Source organism: Suncus etruscus, chromosome 4 (genome assembly GCF_024139225.1).
Source record: "Suncus etruscus isolate mSunEtr1 chromosome 4, mSunEtr1.pri.cur, whole genome shotgun sequence".
NCBI lineage: Eukaryota > Metazoa > Chordata > Mammalia > Eulipotyphla > Soricidae > Suncus > Suncus etruscus.
Window position 1 is genome coordinate 3,945,846 of NC_064851.1, and position 24,997 is coordinate 3,970,842.

General features: G+C 37.3%; 1 protein-coding gene across 1 annotated transcript in view; it reads left to right on the forward strand.

The window, feature by feature from the left end:
- Positions 1 to 24,997, forward strand: part of LOC126006916 (potassium channel subfamily U member 1-like) — a 130,114-nt gene that overhangs the window by 49,547 nt on the left and 55,570 nt on the right. Inside the window, exons 12-19 of the mRNA XM_049772456.1 lie at positions 1,088 to 1,170; positions 2,961 to 3,030; positions 6,442 to 6,594; positions 8,820 to 8,932; positions 9,266 to 9,334; positions 13,581 to 13,670; positions 13,800 to 13,893; positions 24,065 to 24,082. Coding sequence (XP_049628413.1) covers positions 1,088 to 1,170; positions 2,961 to 3,030; positions 6,442 to 6,594; positions 8,820 to 8,932; positions 9,266 to 9,334; positions 13,581 to 13,670; positions 13,800 to 13,893; positions 24,065 to 24,082 — 690 coding nt within the window. The remainder of the gene's footprint in view (positions 1 to 1,087; positions 1,171 to 2,960; positions 3,031 to 6,441; positions 6,595 to 8,819; positions 8,933 to 9,265; positions 9,335 to 13,580; positions 13,671 to 13,799; positions 13,894 to 24,064; positions 24,083 to 24,997) is intronic.

Genomic DNA, 24,997 nt, shown 5'->3' on the forward strand with positions numbered 1-24,997 from the left:
TGTGGGATACAAATAAATAGAGAGTATGGCAATAGGACTAAGGACCATGAGGCCCATCCATGGTAGGTAGGAAGCTTGCCATAAATAATGGAAGTGCAATCAGGGTAGAGAAAAGACCCTTATGACAGTGATAGTTGGAGATGATCACAGTACACAAGAACTGAGTGTCTAAAGGACTTAAAGTGACACACACAGTACCCATTTCCCATTCTATTGTAAACCACAGTGTCTAAAAAGAAATAAAACAGAGATAGAGGGAGAAAAAAATATAGGGAGAGAGAGAAGAAAAAACTAGTCTAGAGGCAGATGAGGGCATGTGGAAGAGGCAAACTGGGGACATTGATGGCAGTAAATATGAGATGCTGAATGGTGTTGTCAGTTAATATTATCAAAAGGCAATTGTGAACAGCTTTGAAACTGTGAACAAAAACTGTATTCTGAACAATCTTGTAATCATGGTGTTTAAATGAAGTACATTAAAAAAGATTGAAGTAAGAAACAATGGTTTAAGCATAATCATTCGATATCCCACAGAAAGAAATGATAATAGCTGTTTCTATAATTTTCCAAAACCTGAAGACTTAGAATCCACACTCATTGAGTGGTGGTTTGCTTTGAGCCAAACAGATTCTCAGCACCTCATTCTCTTATATCCTGAAAGACATAAACAAGTGGTTGCTTTAATAAGCTTATAAATCAGCACTTAATACCAATTCAAATTTCTATAGAATAATAACTACCTGTTTCACTATTTTAAAGTGAAATATATTTAAAGTCTTATATCGATATAAGTCTACATTTAAAGTCTTACATCTGCGTTAGAGATTTATGACCAAGGCTTTGATTAAACCATCTGCATTTGTATCACTTCCAGCACTGAGTTGGATATGGAAGCATCCTATCACAACTCTTACCCACGTATCTTCTCTTTCTCATGTGACATTTTATGACAAAAGAAACCATAAGAAAGCCCCAAATGGGGAACTAGAAAATTTTTTTCTTTTTTCTTTTTTTACTCCCCCACCCCTACCACTAGAAAATTTCTTATATGTTTTACAAAATGGTTACTCTTTCTGTTGAAAACTAGATGGAAGCTGCAGAAGCATGCTTGATTATAGCCAATCCTTCAAGTGGGGATTCACATGAAGAAGATACTACAAATATTATGAGGTAAGAAGCTGGCAATCTGGGGCCAGAGAGATAGCATGGAGGTAAGGTGTTTGCCTTGCATGCAGAAGGTCAGTGGTTTGAATCCCAACATCCCATATGGTCCCCTTAGCCTGCCAGGTGCGATTTCTGAGCATAGAGCCAGGAGGAACCCCTGAGTGTTGCCGGGTGTGACCCAAAAAAAAAAAAAAAGTTGGCAATCTGAGGGTTGAGAGATACTAGATTAGGTAGGATCTTGCTTGCTGAGTTTGATACCTGGCATAGAAAATAGTTGGGTATGGCCAGGAGTGTTCCCTGAGCACAGAGCCAGAGATACATCCTGAACACTACCCATCTGGCCCAAAACCCAAAAATAAAATCAAAGAAGAAAAAAGAAAATGGTACTAGTTTTATCCATTACATTGTTAATTTTATTTCTTTTTAAAAATAAAGTCCAGTGTACAGGAGTAAAAAAACGATAAACCTGAAACAATATTAGTCATCATATTCTAAGTGTCTGGTTATTACTTTGCTGCAAAGAATTAAGATTGAGGTAAAAAAATGAAAATAGAGGGTCCTGAGACCCTATCTGTGTCTATGTGTATTTTTCTAGAGTTACATGTAGATTACTTCAATTAAATAAACATACACATAAAAGTATTTGGTAGCTGTTTACATATGGCCACTATAACCAACATTCATAATATATTTTTAGCAAATCATTTAAGTAAAGATTCACTTATGATTTTGAACCCAATTAGTGAAGTTTACTTAATGAATTTTTCTCCAGAAATTTTGATAAAATGATGTGTGTGGTTTAATATGAGTAACTGTGATTGATTATTGGTAAGTAGTTAGAAGATTAGAGTCATTATTACCACTTTTGTTTCTAAGTATCTCTGAGTTCAGACTTTGAATATGTTGTAACAACATATCCAAACAATCATAATTATGAATTTATAATATGTGTATAATACCCAGAACAGAATAAATGTATTTCTTGCTGAAAATGATCTTGTAAATAGTGAGTAAAAGATTAGACTTTGTGCTGTAACCAATATAGGTGACATAAACCTTAGTTTCTTAATTTCTAAAATTAAGAAATGTGAGAATACATTTAGTCTATGAGCTGCTTTAAGTTATAAAAATAGAAGCTCTCCTTTAGTTAATGTATTTGAGTTTAAAGACTAAATTGTCTGACATGTCTGTTTCTTCAATAATTACTAATAACTTAAAATAAAGAGGTATTTTCCATATATTTAACTAAATCACTAAAATCAAAGAACTCATTAGATTTCATTAAACAGAAGATTTTGAGCTAAGAAACAGCATCAATATCATGTCTGTTGAGTTTTGGATCACAGTTGCATTTCAGTTAAGAAGCATGTCTGAAAAAAAAAATCACTTCTGTCAATGTTTGGGAGACCACATCTGGTGCTTGGGATCAAATCTGGGGCAGCTGTATGCAAGTCAAGCACCCTACTTGCTGAGCTATATCTTTTTTTTTTTTTTTTTTGGGTCACCCCTGGCAGTGCTCAGGGCTTACTCCTGGCTCTACGCTCAGAAATCGCCCCTGGCAGGCACGGGGGACCCTATGGGATGCCGGGATTCGAACCACCGTCCTTCTGCATGAAAGGCAAACGCCTTACCTCCATGCTATCTCTCCAGCTCCAGCTGTGCTATATCTTGTCAACGCCTCCATACTTTTCTCCCCTTCCTTTTAATATGCTTGCATGCACGTCAACTTGAATATAATGATACATAGAGCCATTGTACTCGACATATTGCTGATGTGGTGTCTGTTGTTGCTACAGGGTGCTGTCTATAAAGAACTATTTCCCGAAAACCAGAATCATCATACAGATACTTCGTCCCCATAACAAGGTAGCAGAGCATTTCAGTTCCTCCACTCTTCTCTTGTAAAGGTCATGAAGCTAAGTAAATAGTTTGTAATTTTATGGTCTCTATATAAAAAGTTTGTAACCATACCTTGAAAATGTTTTAACCATAACTGAAAGGCAAATAGATTTTTATGCAAGTAAAAGCTAGAGGAGTTTTTACTATTACTAGAACATAATTACAAGACATGGCAAAGGAAATTTTTAAAAATGGGAGGAAAGATACAATTCAGAAACAAACAGAAACCGACAAAGATGTGTAAATTATACCGAAACAGATAAAAACATAGTAAAATTCAGAAGGATTTTAACATCAGAGCTGTTAAATTTGTCTTGGTGTTTACATTTTAGATGTTTACATTAGTTTTGACATTATAGGTTTAAATTGCAGGTGTTTTATACACACACACACACACACACACACACACACACATATTGTTGTTGTTTTTTGGGTCACATCCGTTTGACACTTAAGGGTTACTCCTGGCTATGCACTCAGAAATCGCCCCTGGCTTGGGGGGACCATATGGGACACTGGGGGAATTGAACCGCGGTCCGTCCTAGGCTACCGCTTGCAAGGCAGACAGACGCCTTACCTTTAGTGCCACCTCTCCGACCCCCAGGTGTTTATATTAAAGCTATAAATTGTGGTAGGTGGATACTGGTAGTCTAGTTATGGTGTGGTGTTGGTCTTATGTTCATGAGAAACCCCTAATAATATAAGCCAAAAATAAAAAAAGATTTTAAAGCTATAAATTATGACAAAAAACAGCAAAGGAGCAGTGGCACAGCTGTAAGGCGTGTATGCCTTGCATGCACCGACCTCGGATGGACCTCGATTTGATTCCCCAGTGTCCCATATGGTCTCCCAAGCCAGGGGCGATTTCTGAGCGCATAGCCAGGAGTAACCCCTGAGTGTCACCGGGTGTGGTACCCCCCCAAAAGTCAAAAAAAACCCCAAAAAACAAAAGCCAGCTGTGGTGGTAGAGGCAGGCAGAGTGAAATGTGCAGCAGTACAATATTATGGAGGAAAACTTGTTAAGAAGTTAATGTTTTTTACATGACTGAAACCCAAAAACAATCATGTATGTAATCAAGGTGTTTAAATAAAAAAAAAAATAAATTCCTTAATTGTTCTGAACATTCAGTAGAAACTCTTAAGAGTTTACAATTTGGTTTTAAACCCGATGGCAACTGTATGATGCAAATGCGAGCTTAGAAACCCTCTTCAAACAATGCACACTTTCTACCTACTGCTGTTCAATGAAATAAATTAGATAACATTTTGTGTTTTTAAAAAAAAAAAAAAAAAGAAGTTAATGTTTACTTTTAAACATTAACAAAAAGTTAATGTTTACATTAATACAGATGCCATGAATATAATTTTATGTAAGACCTACGATAACCACACAGAAAAAACATAGTAGGTAGGCAAAAATAACTAAACCTAAGTATATTTCCTTAAAACGTCTTCAAATCACAAGAGAACAAAATAAGAAAGGAACAGAGGACTTACAAAACAGAGCTGACAAGTGACAATGAATGTATGCCTATCAATTGTCACTTGAAATGTAAAACCTAAGGTGAACTATTCAATAACTACATAGAGATTCCCAAGTGATTTGCAAAGAAAAAATACCTATCTGTCTTTTGAGTATATGAGACTCACTTCAATTGTAAGGACCCTCGGTGTCTAAAAGTGAACACTACAAATTGAAACTGGAAACCAAAAATTTGGGGGAAATTTATGCTGATATTAAATAAAATAGACTAAAAGGAAGTATTACAATAAAGGCTGAGTATTCTGTAATGATAAAAGGGATAATACAACATATATTTATGTAATCAACACAAGAAATTATAATTTCTTTTTTTTTTCAGGCCACACCCATTTGATGCTCAGGGGTTACTCCTGGCTAAGTGCTCACAAATTGCCCCTGGCTTGGGGGGACCATATGGGACGCGGGGGGATCGAACCTCGGTCCTTCCTTGGCTAGCGCTTGCAAGGCAGACACCTTACCTCTAGCGCCACCTTGCCGGCCCCAAATTATAATTTCTTAAGCAAAAATACATAAAATATATAAAATGTATACAATATATGTATACATGCCAGCCATAAAAAATTAAGTTTTGTTATTTATGGAAACATGGGTCAACTGGAGTGTGTTACATTGATGTGTAAAGTTAAAGAGAAGTAACATATACATTTACTTATAAGTGGAATTAAACCAAAATCAAAACACAATTGGAACTCATGGAGAAAAGATTGGTGGTGACCATATTGAAATTTTGGGGTAAATGTGCAAATGTCAAAACATATAAACTCACAGTTAAATATAAATTAATACTCAATTTTTTTTGTTTTTGGGTCACACCCAGCAGCGCTCAAGGGTTACTCCTGGCTCTACGATCAGAAATCACTCCTGGCAGGCTCGGGGGACCATATGGCATGCTGAGATTCCAACCACCGGCCTTCTGCATGCAAGGCAAACACACTACCTCCATGCTATCTCTCCGGCCCTCATCAATACTCAATTTTAAATATAAAACTAGTGACTGCTGCTAATAGCTTTAGTATATCTGTCACTTGCTAGGTGGATGCTCATCATGAAAGAAACATTGCAACAATTGTGGTAATTGATGTTAACTAGACCTATTGTGGTATCTCACACTATCAAATATTGAGTACTTTTGAATAATGTTGTGCATCTAAAATTAGTATTTTTCCATGCTTGGTATAACTTAAGTAAAGCAAAACTAAAAAAAAAACTAAAAGCATACAATTAGAGATATAAGCCAATCTGAAATTTCAGCTCAAAACATTTTCATTTTTGTAAGTGGGAGAAGGGGGCCGGAGAGATAGCATGTAGGTAAGGCATTTGCCTTATATGCAGAAGGTCGGTGGTTTAAATCCCGGCATCCCATATGGTCCTCCGAGTTTGCCAGGAGCGATTTCTGAGCATAGAGCCAGAAGTAACCCTTGAGCGCTACTGGGTGTGATCCAAAAACAAAAACAAAAACAAAAAAATAAAAATAAAAAAATAAAAGTGAGAGAAGTTGGAACTGGAGCGGTGGCGCAAGCAGTAGGGTGTTGGCCTTGCACACGCTGATCTAGGACGGAATGCTGTTCAATCCCCCGGCGTTCCCTATGGTCTCCCAAGCCAGGAGCGATTTCTGAGCACAGATTGAGGAGTAATCCTTGAGCGTCACTGGATGTGGCCCAAAAACCAAAACAAACAAACAAACAACAAATTAAAAGTGGGAGAAATTGATATTCTCACTTTAAATTGCTTATATTCACTTGCATTTTTTTTGTATAGTAAATAAAATTAAATCCAGAAAGAATTTTGTTGTATGTTCATTCATAATGTTTGGTCTACTTTTTGCCATAAAACAGAGTTTTCTGTCAAAAATTCCCAGTTGGGACTGGAATAGTGGTGACAATATCATCTGCTTTGCTGAACTCAAGCTTGGATTTATCGCCCAAGGCTGCTTGGTGCCAGGATTGTGCACCTTTCTGACGTCTCTATTTATAAAGCAAAGTACAAAGGTAATATTGCAATTTAATGTTGATTCTCACCTTTATCCTCATGACCTCACATGTCAGGATTTGAAAGAGAAAACAAAACAAAACAACAATATAAACAAGAAGGCCTCCACAAGTGACCTTTGATGTGTTAATGATGGAGCTGATAAGTCTATAGAGAGGTATCAGGTATTATACTGACCTTCAATAAGTTGATGATGTCATTCTTGTTTGAAAATATTATTGGGAGCCATGTTAATCCTCCCAAATAATGATCAGGGTATATGTCTCCAAATCCTTGTGTCCTTATATTTCTTGTTTTGTTTTTTGTTTTTTTTTTTGGGCCACACCCATTTGATGCTCAGGGGTTACTCCTGGCTCAGAGCTTAGAAATTGCCCCTGGCTTGGGGGGACCATAAGAGACGCCAGGGGATCAAACCGCGGTCCTTCCTTGGCTAGCGCTTGCAAGGCAGACACCTTACCTCTAGCGCCACCTCACCGGCCCCTATATTTCTTGAAGCAGTGTTTTGTACATATTTTTGTATAGGTCTTTCACCTCTTTAGAGAAATTGACTGCTAAGTACTTACTTTTTGCAGCACAACTTTGAATGGGATTATTTGTTAATATCTCTTCTCTTTCGTTATTTGTATGTAGAATAACCATGGGTTTGTGTGTTAATTTTAATTTTGTAGCCTGCCACTTTATTATACAAATCTATTGTTTATAGAAGATTTTAGTAGTCTTTAGGATTTTCTAAATATAATATGTCACTTGCAAACAGTAAGAGTTTGACATCTTCCTTTCCTATCTGGATGCCTTCCCCATTAAGTATAATCTTTGTCATAGGCTTGTGGTAAGTAGCCTTAACTCCATTGAGAAAAGTTCCTTCCATTTCCATATCGTTGAGAGTTTTCATCATTAACGGGTGTTGGAACACATCAAATGCTTTCTCTGCATCTATTGATATGGTCATATAATTTTTATTGATATGGTGTATTATGTTTATGGACTTGAGTATGTTAAACCATCTTTGCATCCCTGGTTGGAATTCTTCTTGGTCATGATGTATGACTTTCTGGATAAGCTGTTGGATTCTATTTGCTAGTATTTTGTTCAGGATCTTTGCATGTATGCATCTGTGTTCATCAAGGATAGCGCTATCGTTCCAACCCCTAGGATATTGGCTGTATTTTTTTTTTTTTGTCTGTGTCTCTCTCTGCCTTTGGTATCAGGTTCTTAGCTTCACAGAATCTATTTGGGAGAGTTTATTCTTCACTAAACTGGAAGAGCCTGAAAAGCATTGGCAGTAAGTCTTTAAAGGTTTGAAAGAACTTAGTAGTGAATCAACCTGAGTCTGGGCTTTTTTTGGGAGGAGGAGTCTTTATTACCATCCCAATTTCCTCAGTGATAGGTGTGTTCAGATATTCCAGATCATCTTGGTTCAAGATTGGGAGCTTATTTCTTCTTTATCCTGCTCTTCTTTTTCCTCCTCCTCTTTCTCTTCTTATCTAGGGCTAAAGCATGATTAAAGTTTTTCTTCTTGGTCTGTTTTGTATTAGTATACAATTAATACATTTATCAAACCAATATTAGTCAGCCAGATGTAGAGAGGAACAATTTAGATTCCATATAACTTATCACTTTCTTCTATCATGAGCCCCCAAATTATTGTATTTTTAGACATTAGAAATATTATATGGGATGCCGGGGGATGAAACCACTGTTCATCCTAGGTTAGTGCATGCAAGGCAGATGCCCTACCGCTTGCGCCACCATTCCAGCCCCATACTTTTATTTCTTATTTGAAATATGTCGCTGGCTTAGAAATAAACTATGTGATTGGTTTAATGTTAATAAAATTATAGCAAGATTTCAGTGCCTTGTATTTGTTTTGTTACAAAAATATATATATCACATATCTTGTTTTATTCTTACATGACATGCTAAAATATGTGAAATTTATCTATAAATTAAAAAAGAAATATTATAATTTACAGTAAGATATCTAAAATGTCAGGTGGAAGTAAATTAAGTTGTGATGCTTTCACTTCATTTACAACTTTTTGCTAAGAATAACTGAGGTATATGCTTGAAGGCCAGTTCTTCCTATGTCAATTCTCTAGTCAAAACCCAGTACAAATCTTTCTACAATCTAAGATCAACATATTCTGGTTACAATTACAATTTGAATGATAAATCCTATTTTAAATACAAAGATATGATTCATGTGGCATATTGTGCATTTCAGGTTTGTCTTAAAAATCCCTGGCAGCATGACTTTTATAAAAGCCTGAGTAACACAATCTTGACTCAACGCCTCTCTGACGATTTTGCTGGAATGAGTTTTTATGAAGTTTGCCGGTAAGTGAAGACAAATATTTCCCCAATATTTCATACATACTGTTCTCATCTTCATAAAGGGTTCACTTCAGGTCAGGCTTCATGACTAAATCTTAAAATAAAGAATGCATGATTTTTACACCATATAGAAGCTTGCAGTCTCTGTGAGACAATTTCTGACTCTGTGCAGTTGATATTATTATGAGTCACATCAGGATAGATTTACTTGCTAGTGAAAATTTTACCTTTGGAAGCTGGTGATTTCCAGGTGCCAAATATAGAGTATTAGTTATGTGACTTGAATTCATTTACTGCTCTGCTTTCGGACCTCCAAATTACTTGCTTTTCTTTCAGGCTCTGCTTTGTGAAGATGAACATAATGTTAATAGCCATTGAATACAAATCCATGTTTTATGGACCCAGGTATTGATAACTTTTTCTTAAAGTTGAGTGAGGGAGAAATCTTTATAAAAAAGTTTTTAAAAATATAGCTATATACAAGCACTTTGTTATTTGTTAGGAGTATCCATTTAGTATTGTCACTAATGATTTAGGTCAGTAATTTCTAAGAGAGAAACAAGCTTATCACCAAGTGGCAAATGAAAAAAAGTACTAAATTTCGCTTATTATTAGGGAAATACAAAGCAAGATGACAGTGAAATATGATTTTCTGCCAGTGGCTATGTCACATATCAAAACAGTAGTAAAAATTTGTGCTGGTAGGGATGTAGTAAAAAGGAACTGGTGGTTGAAATGTTGTCTTGTCCAACCCCACTGGAAAATAATATGGAGGATTTTCTGATCAGATTCAAGCTGCCATACAATCCAGCAATTCTACTTTTTGGTATTTATCTTCAGACAAAAGTATTCATTCAAAAGTATGAATATAAACACCACTATTCATTGCAGCAATAAATACCACAGCTAAGAACTGTAATCAACCTAGTTGTCCAAAAATATATGGATCATGAAGATATAGTATATATACATAATAAAATACTATGAAGTTGCAAGAAATGATGAAATCATGCAATTTTCTGCAATGTGTTTGGAACTAGAAGATATGATGTTGAGCACAATAAGTCAGAAGAAGAAAGACAAACAGAAATACCTAATTTATTTGTGGTATATACAAAAACCAACTAAGGAAATATAGTGAAATAAAAGGGAAATGCCTAGATCACAATTGAACCTCCCCAAGATTAGGGAGGATAAGGGCAAAGACAAAAAGAAATCAAGGTAGAAATGAAGATGATAAAAGGATAAAGGGAAGTAACAGGTTGGGGCTTCTATTGTACTGGTGATTTGGGAAAATGATATATCTTACACCAAAAGCACAAGGTGACAGGTAGAGGGTGAGGGGATGGAAGGTGACCAACTATGGAAACACTGGTTGTGAATGTTGATACTGGAAGTGGGATTGGTGATGAAATCTGATAAGATTAAAACTCAACTATCAATGATTAAATCTCAACTTTGCTAATTACTATTCTTTAATTAAATTAAAAATTGCAACCCCCCCCAAATATTCACCTTTAGTATGTCAAACCAAAAGTTTAAAATTTTTTACTTTTCTACTGTTTCAAATATACAAAGTCTGACTAGGTAAACAATTAATATTTCCACAGAATATACTTGTAAGATTTTTATTTTCATAACAAAAGAAAAAAAATTTCTCTAATGATCAAAATTACAAATCCAAAAGATGTTCCAAATTCTGGAAGCATCTATTATAGTAACCTTGACTGTGGTCAGTCATGGCCTCACTTTGATCCATAAGGGGCAGCATTGGTGTGAGGTCTAGTTGGCTGTGTGCATTCCCAGTGACATTACAAAGTGATTTACAAAGTTATTCATATTTGAGATTTAGGCACAAATACCACTATCAGTGTCAATCTCCATTAATGTTCTCAGGTTCCTTTCCATACCTCCTCCCAGCCTGTCATCTTGACAGACATTTTTTATTTTGTTTTGTTCTTGTTTTTGTTTTGGGCCCACACCCAGTGATGCTAACGGGGTTACTCCTGGCTCTGCTCTCAGAAATTGCTCCTGACTTGGGGGACCATCTGGCACCCCGAGGGATCGAACTGAGGTCCATCCTAGATTAGCTGCGTGCAAGGCAAACGCCTTACCGCTGTGCTACCACAACGGCTCCTTGACAGGCATCTGTTTAAGTTTGATTGTTAAAGTTTGAGTCTTGTTATTTCAGTGTTATTGATTCGGTAGTTTGATATTTAGCACTCTTCTTCCTTAACACCACCAATGTACCTGAATACCGTTGACCCAAGTCCCCCTTATTCATATCTGTCATTTTCTCTCTGCCAATCCTTCTCACTATATTTGAGGCTGAGAGTATCTAAGCAACCTTTTAAATCATTGCATTCCTTCATGTAATTATTCTAAAAAAACACATATAAGGGATATCATACTGTATTTATCCTTCTTTTAGATTACTTCACTTAAGATATCTTCCAGTTCCAACCATGTTGGTGAATTACATGATGGCATCATTTCTCAAAGCTATGTAGTATTCCATTGTATTTATGTACGGCATATTTATGATCCATTCACATGTTGTACTGAGTGCTTCGATAAATAGTGATAAATAGTGATAAATAGTGGTATGCATATGTCCTCTTGAATTTCCTGGGGATAGATACCCAAAAGTAAAATTTCTGAGTCCTATGACCTCACTCTACTCTTGGTTTACTGAGAACCCTCCATGCTGTTTTCCATAAGGATTGAACCAGACAACATTCTCATCAGCCATTCCTTTTCCACCACCTTTCTACCAACACAATGATTTACCTTGCATGCAGCCTACTCTAGTTTGATCTCCAGCACTGACTGCATAAAGTCCCCTGAGCATCACCAGAAGTGATTCATGAATACAGAGTCAGGAGTTGCTGCCAAAAAAAAATATGACCCCAAAATAAAGACAAAAACAAACAATGCGGAAAGAAATACTTGCAACATGTTCAAAGTAAAAGTTACAGTTAATTCTTCACTGTATTAGGAATAACTAAAACTGAAAGATCCTGAGAAATGAAGAAATAGAAAAACTCAACTAACTGGAAGAGGGCATTGGATAAAGGATCATAGATGATATTTCTCAGATTATTTTATTTAATAAAAATTGAGATTTAATTTTGCCAGATTTATTGCTAGTTAACTTTTAGTCATACAATACTTTGACACTAATCCCACTGCATGTCAGCATCCCTCCACCCGAGTTCTCACACCCACTCCTGCTACTCCCACTTTTGTCCACCTGCCATCTTGACAGGCACATTTCAAAATTCTAGAATTGTAATCTAGATCTCATATATATTTTTTGTTTTTGTTTTTTTTGGGCCACACCCGGCGATGCTCAGGGGTTACTCCTGGCTGTCTGCTCAGAAATAGCTCCTGGCAGGCACGGGGGACTATATTGGGACACCGGGATTCGAACCAACCACCTTTAGTCCTGGATCGGCTGCTTGCAAGGCAAACGCCACTGTGCTATCTCTCCGGGCCCTAGATCTCATATTTTCTTTTTTTGGTTTTTGTTTTTGGTTTTGTTTTTTTTTTGGTTTTTGGGCCACACCCGGTGGTGCTCAGGGGTTACTCCTGGCTGTCTGCTCAGAAATAGCTCCTGGCAGGCACGGGGGACCATATGGGACACCGGGATTCGAACCAACCACCTTTGGTCCTGGATCGGCTTTCAAGGCAAACGCCGCTGTGCTATCTCTCCGGACCCAGATCTCATATTTTCAATGTTGTTGAGTTTGTGATTCTGAAATGTAGCTATATCATTCTTGACATTACTAATAGTACTAATTACTAATATTACTCATATTCCTGACAGCCCAGTTGCTTCCTTTCCCCTTTGTTTTCTTTCCTTATTTGTCCTCCGTGTACTCTAGAGTCAAGACTGATCCAGACTCCTTCCCCCTTTACTACATTACATTTCCTCATTCAATTATTCTATATTTCACAGATAAGTGAGGTCATAATTTGTTCTTCTTTTGGTTTACTTCACTCAATATACCTACCTTCCAGGTGATAGATATTTTTAAAACAGTCAGGAGAAAATAGAAAATAAAAACGTTCAAGTAATACAGAAGTAGGAATTCCTGCTCTCAAAATTTTCTTACTATCTAATTTCAACAAAGATAAAGTAAAAATATACTAGTTCAAAATTTCTTGTAAAAAAAAAGAAACACTTGAATCAAATATGTGAACTATATAATTGAATACTTAGGGCAAATAGTCTAAGGATAAACACTATGGCTACAGATAAACAACTTGTATAAACTAGATTTATTTGGCTTTGGATAGCTGCAGTTAGCACAGTTTGCCAGCTTCTGGTTTGTTTGACCATCGCAGATTCAAGACTTAGCCCAAGATCTCACCCTTAACTATATATTCTGTTATTTGACTACTCTAAGCATGTTTAGCACCTATCAAACAAATTAAGCATATACAATTAATATTTTCTACCGTGTTTGGCAGAGAAAGGGAATTGCCATGATTGCATGACAACTAGTGATTGTCATCTGTAATTATATACTAAAACAACAAACAAATAAATAACAAATAACAATAAAAATAAAAAATATCGCCATTTTCCAGAAATCAAGAAAATCAGAGGAAAAATTATTGTACGTCTGTTCTTTTCTGTTTCTAGACGCCTGCTATTAAATCCACCAGCACAAATTAAGCTGCGTAAGAACACATTAGGGTTCTTTATTGCTGAATCTGCAAGAGAAGTGAAAAGGTATTTTTTTCATTGATTGGGTAAGGGTCTGATCAAAAGCCTTAAAGCAAAGACAATATAATGGCAAGCATACTGTGGCTCCACCACACGTCCTTATGCTGAAGCTTTTGATGTGCTTTTATTGTCTAGAGCTTATTTGTACTGTGTCTACTGTCATGGCAATGTGTCTGATCCAGATCTAATTGAAAAATGTAACTGCAAAGCCAGAAGCCGAAGAATAATTGTCGAAGGTAACTGTTTTTGAACTTCTGTGTGTTTAGCCAAAGTCACAGGAGACCTTACAAATAACCATTTGAACTTGACCAAGTAGTTGGTAGAGCTGGCAGATACTTCTACTCTAGGGATAGAAGATAGAAGAATCCGTATCTTTGACTAGTTAAAGAAACCTTACTAATAATCTACATCAGCTTCCCACAAGACAGGAAAATGTGCTCCAAAGAGATTCAGGATGGTCTAGGTCAATCTAGGATATGTCTAGCAAGTGTGAGACCCTGAAATGGATCCCTTGTATGACATGCTAGAACTCTGGTAGCCTCTGAGCACCACTAGTCCTTGTCAGGCAAAATTCTGTTGGAAATTTTCCTGGTTACCCCAGCTCTACCTGGTCTGGACCCTATTAGAAAAGAAAAAAAAGAAGAGACGTGCATATTTTAGCTCAGCTTTAGTTTAGTGGCCCATATGAAGTTCTTTTGTGTGTAGAGAGAGTGTGAGGAGAGGGTCTGACTTCATTCTCTTCTATGTGGATATGAAATTATAAAGTTAATTATAAAGATGTGAATTTATTTCTAGAATTTGACATTCTATTTTATCCATTTTATCTGTGTAGTCTTATGCCAATACTATACTAACCCAATAAATAGTTTTTTGTATAAGTTTTGAACTTTTGAGATAATAATTACTACATATTTGTTATTTAAGGAGTTTTGCAATTATATCTGGAATTGCAAATGCATTTTAGGATGAAGATATCAGTTTTGCAAGAAGGAGGTTAGGATTTTAATTACCTTTCTGCTGCATCTATAAAATTAAGCTTTTGGATGTATGATACTTATCTCTTTATAATAGTAAGTCAGATATGAAAGATGTATTGCATGTATTAAAGTTTTATTTTTTTTAACATTTTGGGGTCCCTCTAGGTAATCAATACTCTATTACTTTTAAGTTGATTCATAAGTGTTTAATTTTTCTCGTATTGATGTAAGTGAAATGTTCTTGGTCTTGTTAGATGTCTCATTGTCAGTGTAAAAATAGGACTTTTAATGTGGCTTTAATTTTATATAAACTATCTGAAAAATTTTCATTAGTTCATATAGTTTCTTTTGAATTGCCTTTTATTTTTTGTTGAATTGTCTTGGAAGTTTTGAGAATACTAGATAGAAGAGGTAAGAAAGAGTTTATGTCCTGGTTTTGATATTAAGCAAAAAGCCTTAGTTATGATATGAGCTACGGGTTATTCAAGATTATTATCTGTTTGCAGTTATCTTTGATTATTACATTAAGAAGGATGGTGGTTTGAATCCTGGCATCCCCGATGCCGATGGTCCCCCGAGCCTGTTGGGGGCGATTTCTGAGTGTAGAGCCAGGAGTGACCCCTGAGCGCTGCCGGGTGTGACCCTCCCCCCGAAAAAAACCAAACAAACAAAAAAGAAAACTTTTGTTAAAATTGTTTTTTATTGGAGCCGGAGAGATAGCATGGAGGTAAAGCATTTGCCTTGCATGTAGAGGGTGGTTCGAATCCTGGCATCCCATATGGTCCCCTGAGCCTGCCAGAAGTGGTTTCTTAGAGTAGAGCCAGGTGTGACCCAAAAACCAAAAAAAATTGTTTTTTTATTATCTTTAAATATTTCAATCTACTTTTACTCATCAAATTTTTTATTTCAACTTTATTTGTTAATTTGCTATATATTTTTTGTGTCTTATTTGAAAATTTAAGGTAGGCCATTGATTTTAGAATTTAACTTTAATTATTATAGAAATATATGCTAACTTTTTCCTCTAAGCACTATGTTAAGGACTTGTCATATTTTTATGTATTACTAAATGTCATATTTTGATATTATGCTTTGACTTTCATTCATCTGAAAGAATCTTATAATTTTGATTAATTTAATTTTAAATCTATTGGCTATTTAGGATGTGTTTCTCTTATCATTGTGAATTCTGCCAATTTCCTATAATTGATTTCTCAATTAATTTTATTCTAGTTGAAGAACATTTTGTTTTGTTTTGTTTTTGTGGCCACTCCTGGCAGTGCTCAGAATTTACTCTTGCCTCTGCCCTCAGGGATCATTCCTGATGGTGCTCATATGAAATGATGGGAATCAAACTCAAATAAACTACATGCAAGGAAAGTGACCTACCCATTTTACTATCAACCTGGGCAAAAGATTTTTAGGGAGATTCACCCAAACAGTGCTCATTGGTCTCTAACTGGCACAGGTCCATAACATTGGGGGAGATTAACCTGGATTTATTTATTTATTTATTTATTTATTTATTTATTTATTTATTTATTTTTGGTTTTTGGGTCACACCCGGCAGTGCTCAGGGGTTACTCCTGGCTGTCTGCTCAGAAATAGCTCCTGGCAGGCACGGGGGACCATATGGGACACCGGGATTCGAACCAACCACCTTTGGTCCTGGATCGGCTGCTTGCAAGGCAAATGCCACTGTGCTATCTCTCCGGGCCCAACCTGGATTTATTTAATGTCGAACTGGAGAACAAGGTCACTATGAAAGAGAGTAAAAAGAATTTGTTTATATACAAATGAAAAAAATTCTTGTGATTAAAAGCATATTTGGAGAGACAAACATGTTATGATATATCTTTGAAAATGGAGGAAGGTGCATAAGATGAGGAATATAATATTTTTTAATGGTTTATTTATTTATTGATTTATTGATGATTGGTTTTTGGGCCACACCTGGTGATGCTCAGGGATCACTCCTGGCTCTGCACTCAGAAATAGCTTCTGGCAAGCTCAGGGGACCATATGGGAAGCCAGAAATTGAACCAGGTCCTTCCCGGGTTGGCCGCATGCAAGGCAAACGCCCCACTGCAGTGCTATCTCTCCGGCTCCAAGGAATATAATCTCAAAAAATCTGAAGAAAGTAAAGAAATACATTATCTAGGAACTTCTCAAGGCATTCAGTGCTATGGTTTTAACCCATTGAAAATAATTATGTTATGTTTGAACTTTTGAACTATAATATAACGAAAGAATATTGTGTTAATATTTTATGCTTTTGTAATATTACAGAAGTTATTGGAAAGTAATCAGAGTGGTTAAAGTGTCATCAAATTTGGGAAATTTTCATCGAATATGTTTTGGGTATTTTTCCTATTGCATTCCTCCCCTAGTTTTCCTTTACATTTATACACATTATATGCATTTGTTCCCAGGCTCTTTCTGTAACTGCACTCACCACTCTTTGTGGTGGGCTTCATATCATGCGCTGGTCCTTCTAGCCCTTATTTCTATTGTCTGTGGGCATTGTTACGATAACGTCTTTTATTTATTTATTTATTTATTTTTTTTTTACTATTCTGCGTCTACTTCCCTCACTTTGACTTATTTCACTCAGGATAATAGATTCCATGTTCTATGATATTTTGTAATGGCAATTCATATATTTCTGTAATGTCATATATTTCCCTGCTATAAGGTCATATACTTTTGTATATAACCTATAGGTTCCTATAATATAGGAAGAGCATTATCTAAAATGGAGGCAAAAATTGGAGTAAAATTGACCGAGCTAAAAATTGCCTGCAGAGATAAGGATCAAGAAAGGATTCTACCCTGAACCTTCCAAGGGAGTTTAATACTATTTCATTTAAAAATTTGTGACCTACCCGAGCCCCCTCTCCCCCATTCCTCCGGATCTCCAGGTGGGTTCCTGGGAGGAGCTGATGGGGCACCCGGGGTTTTCCCCACCCCCAGGCCGGGCCGGGCCGGGTCCCTGGCCTAGGGTGGGGAGCAGGTCCCTGAGCTCCGGGCTTGGGAGGGTCTCCCTCCCTTCCCGGAGCAGGATTTTTAGCCGGCGTGGACAGGCAGCTGGCAGGCCCCCCCATGTGCCAGCGGCCGTGTGGTCCAGCCTAGGGTAGGGGTGGTCCAGTTCGGGACACTGGCCTAGGGAGGGGCTTAGGGGGTGGAGTTTGATTTGGTGGGTGGCAGATAGCTGCTTAGCTATACTCAGTCTGTCACTGGTAATTTCATACCAGTCTACATTTTGCAAACCGCGCGGGGGCGAACACTTTCTCCTTCCAACCATCAGTACCCCAGATTTACCCTTCTTAACTTCAGTAACACATAGTTCTAATCTCTGACCTAAGACATACAGTATATGACAGTATATGTAACAAATCCCAGAACTATTTAGAAGGACATAAATTGAACACATATATCTTTTGAATATTTTAATGGTATTTTCTTTAGCTGATGTAACTCTCTATATATTCTTCTACCATGATGTTTCTATTCACTTTTCATCTTGTCTTTTCTTTGTAAGCTGTTCAGTAAGGATCGTTGGTGGAACTGTCCCCCAGTTTGATGCCTATGATTGAACTATGTCATGGAAATTGCTGGTCTTGTTCCTATTGCCTCCAGATGCACCAATAACGCCCCATGGCATTGATTCTTGTTTGCATAGACACATTAAAATGGGAAAACATCATGCATACAGATAAGTTCTTATCTAATAAATCTCAGTACAATGTACCTTACACCCTGAACATTGATATAATGACCTGGCACAGGCCTCAGAAGAATGGGCATCCTCCATTCACGCCGGAACCAGGCAAGCTAACTAACATCCAAGGTCTTTTACAGCAACAGCTGGAAGCAGTCCTCTGCCAGGAAGGACACTGCCAAGGGTCTGACATCGACCTCTTAAAAAGAGACTTCTGTTTACACTGAGAAGACTTGACAGCAACAAGGACCTGCTCTACAGGACATGGTTCTCTCTAGTCCCCCTTAAGTGTGAGGTGAAACGAGAGGATGCTCTGCACCTTCCTGACTGCAATATGGGAGATGCAGACTCCAGGATCTTTAATACAGAAGCATGATACCAACAACAGAGACTATGTGAGGAATGGAGGTGTATTGCCACTACAGACGATGACTTGAATTGAACAAACTAATTTGCCTGGAGCCTGAAGTCAGTCCTGTGCCAGGAAACTTCAGGGGTAAGGTCTTGTATTTAGACCATAATTTGTCTTTCCATGTCCCTTATGTTTTGGTGGGCCTATGCAAACAAATGCCACTTTAATACCATTTTTTACTATGTTCCCTTGATTCCAATTCTTAAGAAAAACAAGCCACTAAAACTTTTGATGTTAACCTAAACTAGTTAGCATGTGCATGGAACTAGAGAAATGTACGTTGCCCTCAAGGTTTAGGGAGTTACATAGGTCTAATGTCTTTAGATTATATTGTGTGCTGCTAAGAAATAGTATGTACTACAACTGGGGATTTGAGGGACAAAGTAATTGTATTGTACAGGTGTTCAGTTCTGTTTCTATTAGTGTTCTTTGGCTGAAAGTTCAAGGCTGGGATATCATCGATGGGACTACCGAGAACTCTGTTTATGGGTGATTGGGCTTCCACTGTAACTTTACCCGGTCCTCTTTCTTTGCATCTTTGTTGTCATAATTAAAATAATAAAAAAAATTTGTGACCTAGAAGTGTAAAATAATGGTTTTCTGTTGTAAACACTAAGTTTATAGTAACTTGTTATTCTAGATGTAGATCAAATAACTCATGGGGTTTGTGATAAGCAGAAAATACATGACCCTTGCACCCCCTGCTGTCTATATGTAATCTTAAAGACTTCTACATTTTATGGTAAAGAGAGTTTAAAGTAGAATTATTTACTTATTCTTATTTATTTTAAGATTTTGAGGCCAGGCTTTGAAGCCTCAAATTAGCTATCTCATTTCCTGACTTTGTATAGTAATCTCTGACCTATGATAGACATTGCTTCTCTCACTTTTTCAATTATTTATCTTTAAAAATATCACTGTTTTGCAAGCACAACTTGAAAGGTGGACATTCAATTTCTGATACAAAGTTCCATATTAAAACCAACTCCCTTGGGAGGAGTTTTAGGTTTTCAGTATTGGTCTTCCTGGGAAAAATAGAACTACCACCACCACCACCACCACCACCACCACCACCACCACCACCACCATCACCACCACCACCTGCCCCAGTTGGGAAGAATAGACAGTTAAATTAAATTAGTAGTTAATTAAAGCAATAGTTAAATTAAAGTAGTTAAATTAAAGCAATAGGCATGCCTTTTTATGGACAAAACTCATGGCAGCAGCATTACCTTTCAAGCTGTAGAATATCTGCCTTCGTGAAAGTGGAATGATAATAATTTGTGCTTTTTACCCATTTTTCTCTCCAGCTTTCGGGTCACACTTGCCAAATACTTCTCAGGCTGGAAGAGGGAAAGGTATGGATTTACTCCATTGTCTCATGGAACCATCTCCCTTCACCCCATCCCATTCTTGCCATTCTTGTGGACCTGAGCTTTTGCTTGTATTAACATGCTGTTGGGGAATAAGAAATGTTGATGTCCTGTGCCTTCCAGAGATACAAAACTGGGAAGTGGAGGGACTGAAGCTCCACCCAATTTAGAAAGAAACTCCCGTTAGGATGGTTTGGGTTTGGAGGGGCAACGTAATCTGTAGCTCAAACACCACAGGCTTGTGCAAGTTCTGATTAAGATTATGTATGATTTTCGAACATGCCCTTTTCATCTGCTGTGTGTCCATAACCATTTATTAGAATATTTAGTTTGTGTTTTGTTTCATTTAATTGTTTATTTGGGGCACACCTGACAATTCTCGGGGCTTACTCATGACTCTACACTCCTGGCATTGCTCCTGGACCACCTGGGGCTCGGGAACTGAAAGTGGGTTGGTTGCAAGCAAGGTAAACCCTACCCTCTATATGTTCTAGTCCCTTTGTGTGTACTTCAAAAACTTTATTAGTAGCTTCAGTGAGGAGATGGCCATAAACCCAGAACTAAATATTGTTTTAACATTTTATTTACTTTCTTTAAATTTCTTTCAATTTTGCCCTTGAAAGCCAAAGAATTTTCTTTTCTTTTTTTTTTTTGGGAAAGAAAAAATATTATTGAATAATTTCCTGAAATACTATAGTGAATGTTAAACTTTGAATCCAGAAAAAGACCTTGAACTGCATTTAATCTAAAGTGATCTTTAGATTCAAGAATTTACATACAAAACCTAGAAACTATAGTATTTCAGGAAATTATACAATAATGTTTCCCCAAAACTGACAAAATAAAATAGGGGCTACATCCTATGAATATTTTTTGGGGGGTTTTGGGCTACACCCAGCGGTGTTCAGGGGTTACTCCTGGCTATCTGCTCAGAAATAGCTCCTGGCAGGCACAGGGGACCATATAGGATGTTGGGATTTGAACCAACCACCTTAGGTCCTGGATCGGCTGCTTGCAAGGCAAACATCGCTGTGCTATCTCTCCAGCCCCCCTATGAATATTTTTAAAGGACTGGGAAAATGGTATATTTAAAATATCATCTCATTATAAATATCAGTTATTATCTATCAAGGTTTACAATGACTTCATGCAGTAAATAATTGAAAACACAGTGTACTAGTAAAAAAACTTCAAATAAATTAGAGGCATAATGCATACATCAGTTTTTTTTTGGTCACACCTGGGAGCGCTCAGGAGTTACTTCTGGCTCGATGCTCAGAAATGGTTCTTGGGCAGGCTCAGGGGACCATATGGAGTGCCGGAATTTGAACCACCGACCTCCTGCATGAAAGGCAAACACCCTACCTCCATGCGATCTCTCCAGCCCCTCATACATCGGTTTTAACCGTTGTATAAAATTAAATGTTTCAGAAAATGAATAATTACTACGGATTCTTTAAATAATGAAGCTTCTCTCTGTCTGTGTAAATTATTTTGTACACTGAGAAAAATCCCTGCTTTCCTATATGCCAAGTATTATTCATTCTGTGACATACATCTCAACATTTCTAGGAAATAAATTAGTAAGAATGTTCTTTTTAAAATGGGTTTTAACTTCAATATTTTTGTTACTTTTTCTATATTTCATTATTCTTAGAGACATTCTGTCTACCTGATCCTTAAATATCATCCTATTAAACTGGCACCCTGCGGATGTCAATTATTTTTGACTTTGATTTGCCAGAAGGTGGCAGCAGAGGACTATAAGAATGTTCATGCCTTTGGCGTGTTGGGAGTGAACTTTATTTTGAATTTGCCAAAGGCCACCCAATGTATCACTGTAGAAGGAAACTATCTCTTGGTCTTAAGATTTAAACTCATGAATAATATCTTTAATTTATTCCAGAGAATTATATTTCAAAAAAGAACTTGGGGACTAGAGCAATAGTACAGTGGATAAAGCACTTGCCTTCCATAGACCAACCTGGATCTGATTCCAGCACACCATATGGTCCCCTGAGCTTCACCAGGAATTTATCCCTGAGCACTGAGCTAGGAGTAAGTCTTGAGTGCAGCCAATGTGCCCTCTCCCCAACCCTCTAATGCACTAAAAATAAATGAAAGGAACCAAGGACTTGAAGCTTACCAACACATGACAAAACAGAAAATTTAACTAACTTTGATAGTATGGACATGAAGTTCAATAATTTATACTTCCAGGGCAAGACACTCATTCCCATAAAAGTTATTTATTTTAATAATATCTTTATTTAAGCATCATGGTTACAAACAGATTTAAATAGAATTTAAAATTTAAACAGAATTAAATAGAATTTTAAAATTTAAAATGTAAACAGAATTAAATAGAATTTTAAATTTTGGGGGGCGGAGTGATAGCACAGAGGTAGGGCTCCTTGCATGCTCTAACCTAGGATGGACTGTGGTTTGATCCCCAGCATCCCATATGGTCCTCCAAGCCAGGAGCGATTTCTGAGCACATAGCCAGGAGTAACCCCTGTGCGTCACCAGGTGTGTGCAAAAAAAAAAAAAAAAAAAAAAAAAAAGAATAAAAAATGTTATTTAAAAATAAAAGAGGAGGTAGATGGAGGGCAGAGAAGAATGGTTTCATTGATGAAGTGAGGTGTACTTTTTATGACTGAAACCCAACTACAAACCTGTTTGTAATGAGCCTAGAGGTTAGATCCAATTTAAGGGGTGGAGGGAAGGTCAAAAAGGTTGAGAGTTAGAAGTAAATAGAAGGTTTAGAAGAATAGAAGAAATGAAGAGTGATTCTTCTAGTAGGCAACCACCTCCCTGATTCTCATGTGGTCTGCTCTTTTTGTCCCTTCCCCACTCCACCCCGTACTATGTACATGCATCCACAATTTCTAAATTTCTAAAATTCTATAAACTATCACTGTGCCTCAGAAAAAATTTTATTAAGAACGACAGTAGAAGTTCCAAAGCTGTCACAAAAATGTCAAGAGATTCTTACATAGCACCCACTAATATTCTTTTTCTTTCCTTTTTAAATATAAACTATTTAAGCACCATGATTACAAACACGATTGTAGTTGGGTTTCAGTCATTAACAGAACACCCTTCCCCCCTAATTTTCTACCTCTCTAACCACCCCATCTCCTTTAAATATCTGACAAATTTTTTTTTTTTGTTTTTGGGCCACACCCTGTGAGGCTCAGGGGTTACTCCTGGCTATGCGCTCAGAAGTTGCTCCTGGCTTCTTGGGGGACCATATGGGACGCCGGGGGATCGAACCGCGGTCCGTCCTAGGTTAGCGCAGGCAAGGCAGGCACCTTACCTCCAGCGCCACCGCCCGGCCCCATATATCTGACAAATTTTGACTGGAAAGCTTGGATTTGAGAAAAGAGACTTCCTTAAATTTCTATAGTTTCTAAGCTGTTGGGGTTTGTCTCCTTCTATATTTGATAATTCAGCTACTATCTAAACTAGCAAGACCTTAAAAACTGGGAGTTTTTAATCATCAAGTCCTCATTTAGATTTTTCTTTTTCTTTCTTTTCTTTTCTTTTTTTGGGGAGGAGGGGTCACACCCAGCAGTGCTCAGGGGTTACTCTTGGATCTACACTCAGAAATAGCTCCTGGCAGGGTTAGGGGACCATATGGGATGCTGGGATTTGAACCACCGTCCTTCTGCATACAAGGCAAACGCCCTATCCCATGCTATCTCTCCGGCCCCTCATTTAGATTTTTTCATTGGTTGTTTAGATCTAAAATATTCCTCCATAGCATAATAAAAAAATAGCGTTCAAGCTGGAATCTCTCATGAAGACATTTGTGAATTAAGGCTTCTGTGGATCACAGGTGGAGCGTGATCTGTTTTGAAACCTGGCTCTCTGGACAACTGTGATGCTGTCACTGCCTACTCATCTACTAGAAGACTGTATCTTCTTCTAAAGTGTGTTTTTGACTTGATGGACTATTTCTGTGAACTGAAATGAAAAATAATGTTCAGAAAGAATTTGATTTTGGAATACCATATTCTTTGGTGACTCTGTCTGAGCTTCGTGATTTGAGGGCTTAAAGACTTTTTGCATGTGAATTCACTATCTGAGTAGGATAGATACAGAAATGATCCTTGAATCCACACTGGAAGAAAAGGTTGTGTCCTCTGTACTGGAGCAGTCTGGGAAGAGGAGTCACAGTGATGGCTGATCCGATTTTTGTTCATTCCTTGATAACTTCTTAGATCATCTTTTTTCCATGTTCAATCTGTGCGGAAATCAGGTTCATGAAAGTGAATAATGCAGGGTCAATGAAGAGTTGAAGAGAACAACTGATCTTGAAGATTATTTGGACATGAATGTTGCCAAAAATATACTTTCTTCACTGTGAATCCTCGAGTTCTATATTATAAAATTAACATACTTATGACATTAAGGTTTATTATACAGTTAAGTCAGTAGTTCTAGGGCTTACCTAATGTCTAGGTCTCTGCTTCCCACATCTCATGTCATGTGTTTTGTTCTCTTGATGGCCTTCTAGTGAGTGATTTCACCTGTCCTATCCCTTTACTGCCCAGTTCTCTCCAGTGGATGACAATATTCGTTTTCCTTCAAGTTGACTTTTCCAGTATATGACGGAACTTGTTTTGCCTTATGCTGTTCTGCAATCTCCTTAGCCTGCTCTTTGCGGCCCTAAGTTCTGCAGCTCTTTGGCCTTCTGTTGTTCTTTCTCAGGGCAGATAGGTGAGACCTGATGCTTTTCCAGCAGTCTACCCTGACTCAGGTGAAGGATCAAAGAGCAAGTTTTACTCTTGCACCCTCTTTCAGGTTTGATATCTTAGCCACTTCCATTTCTGTCTGACAGGCCC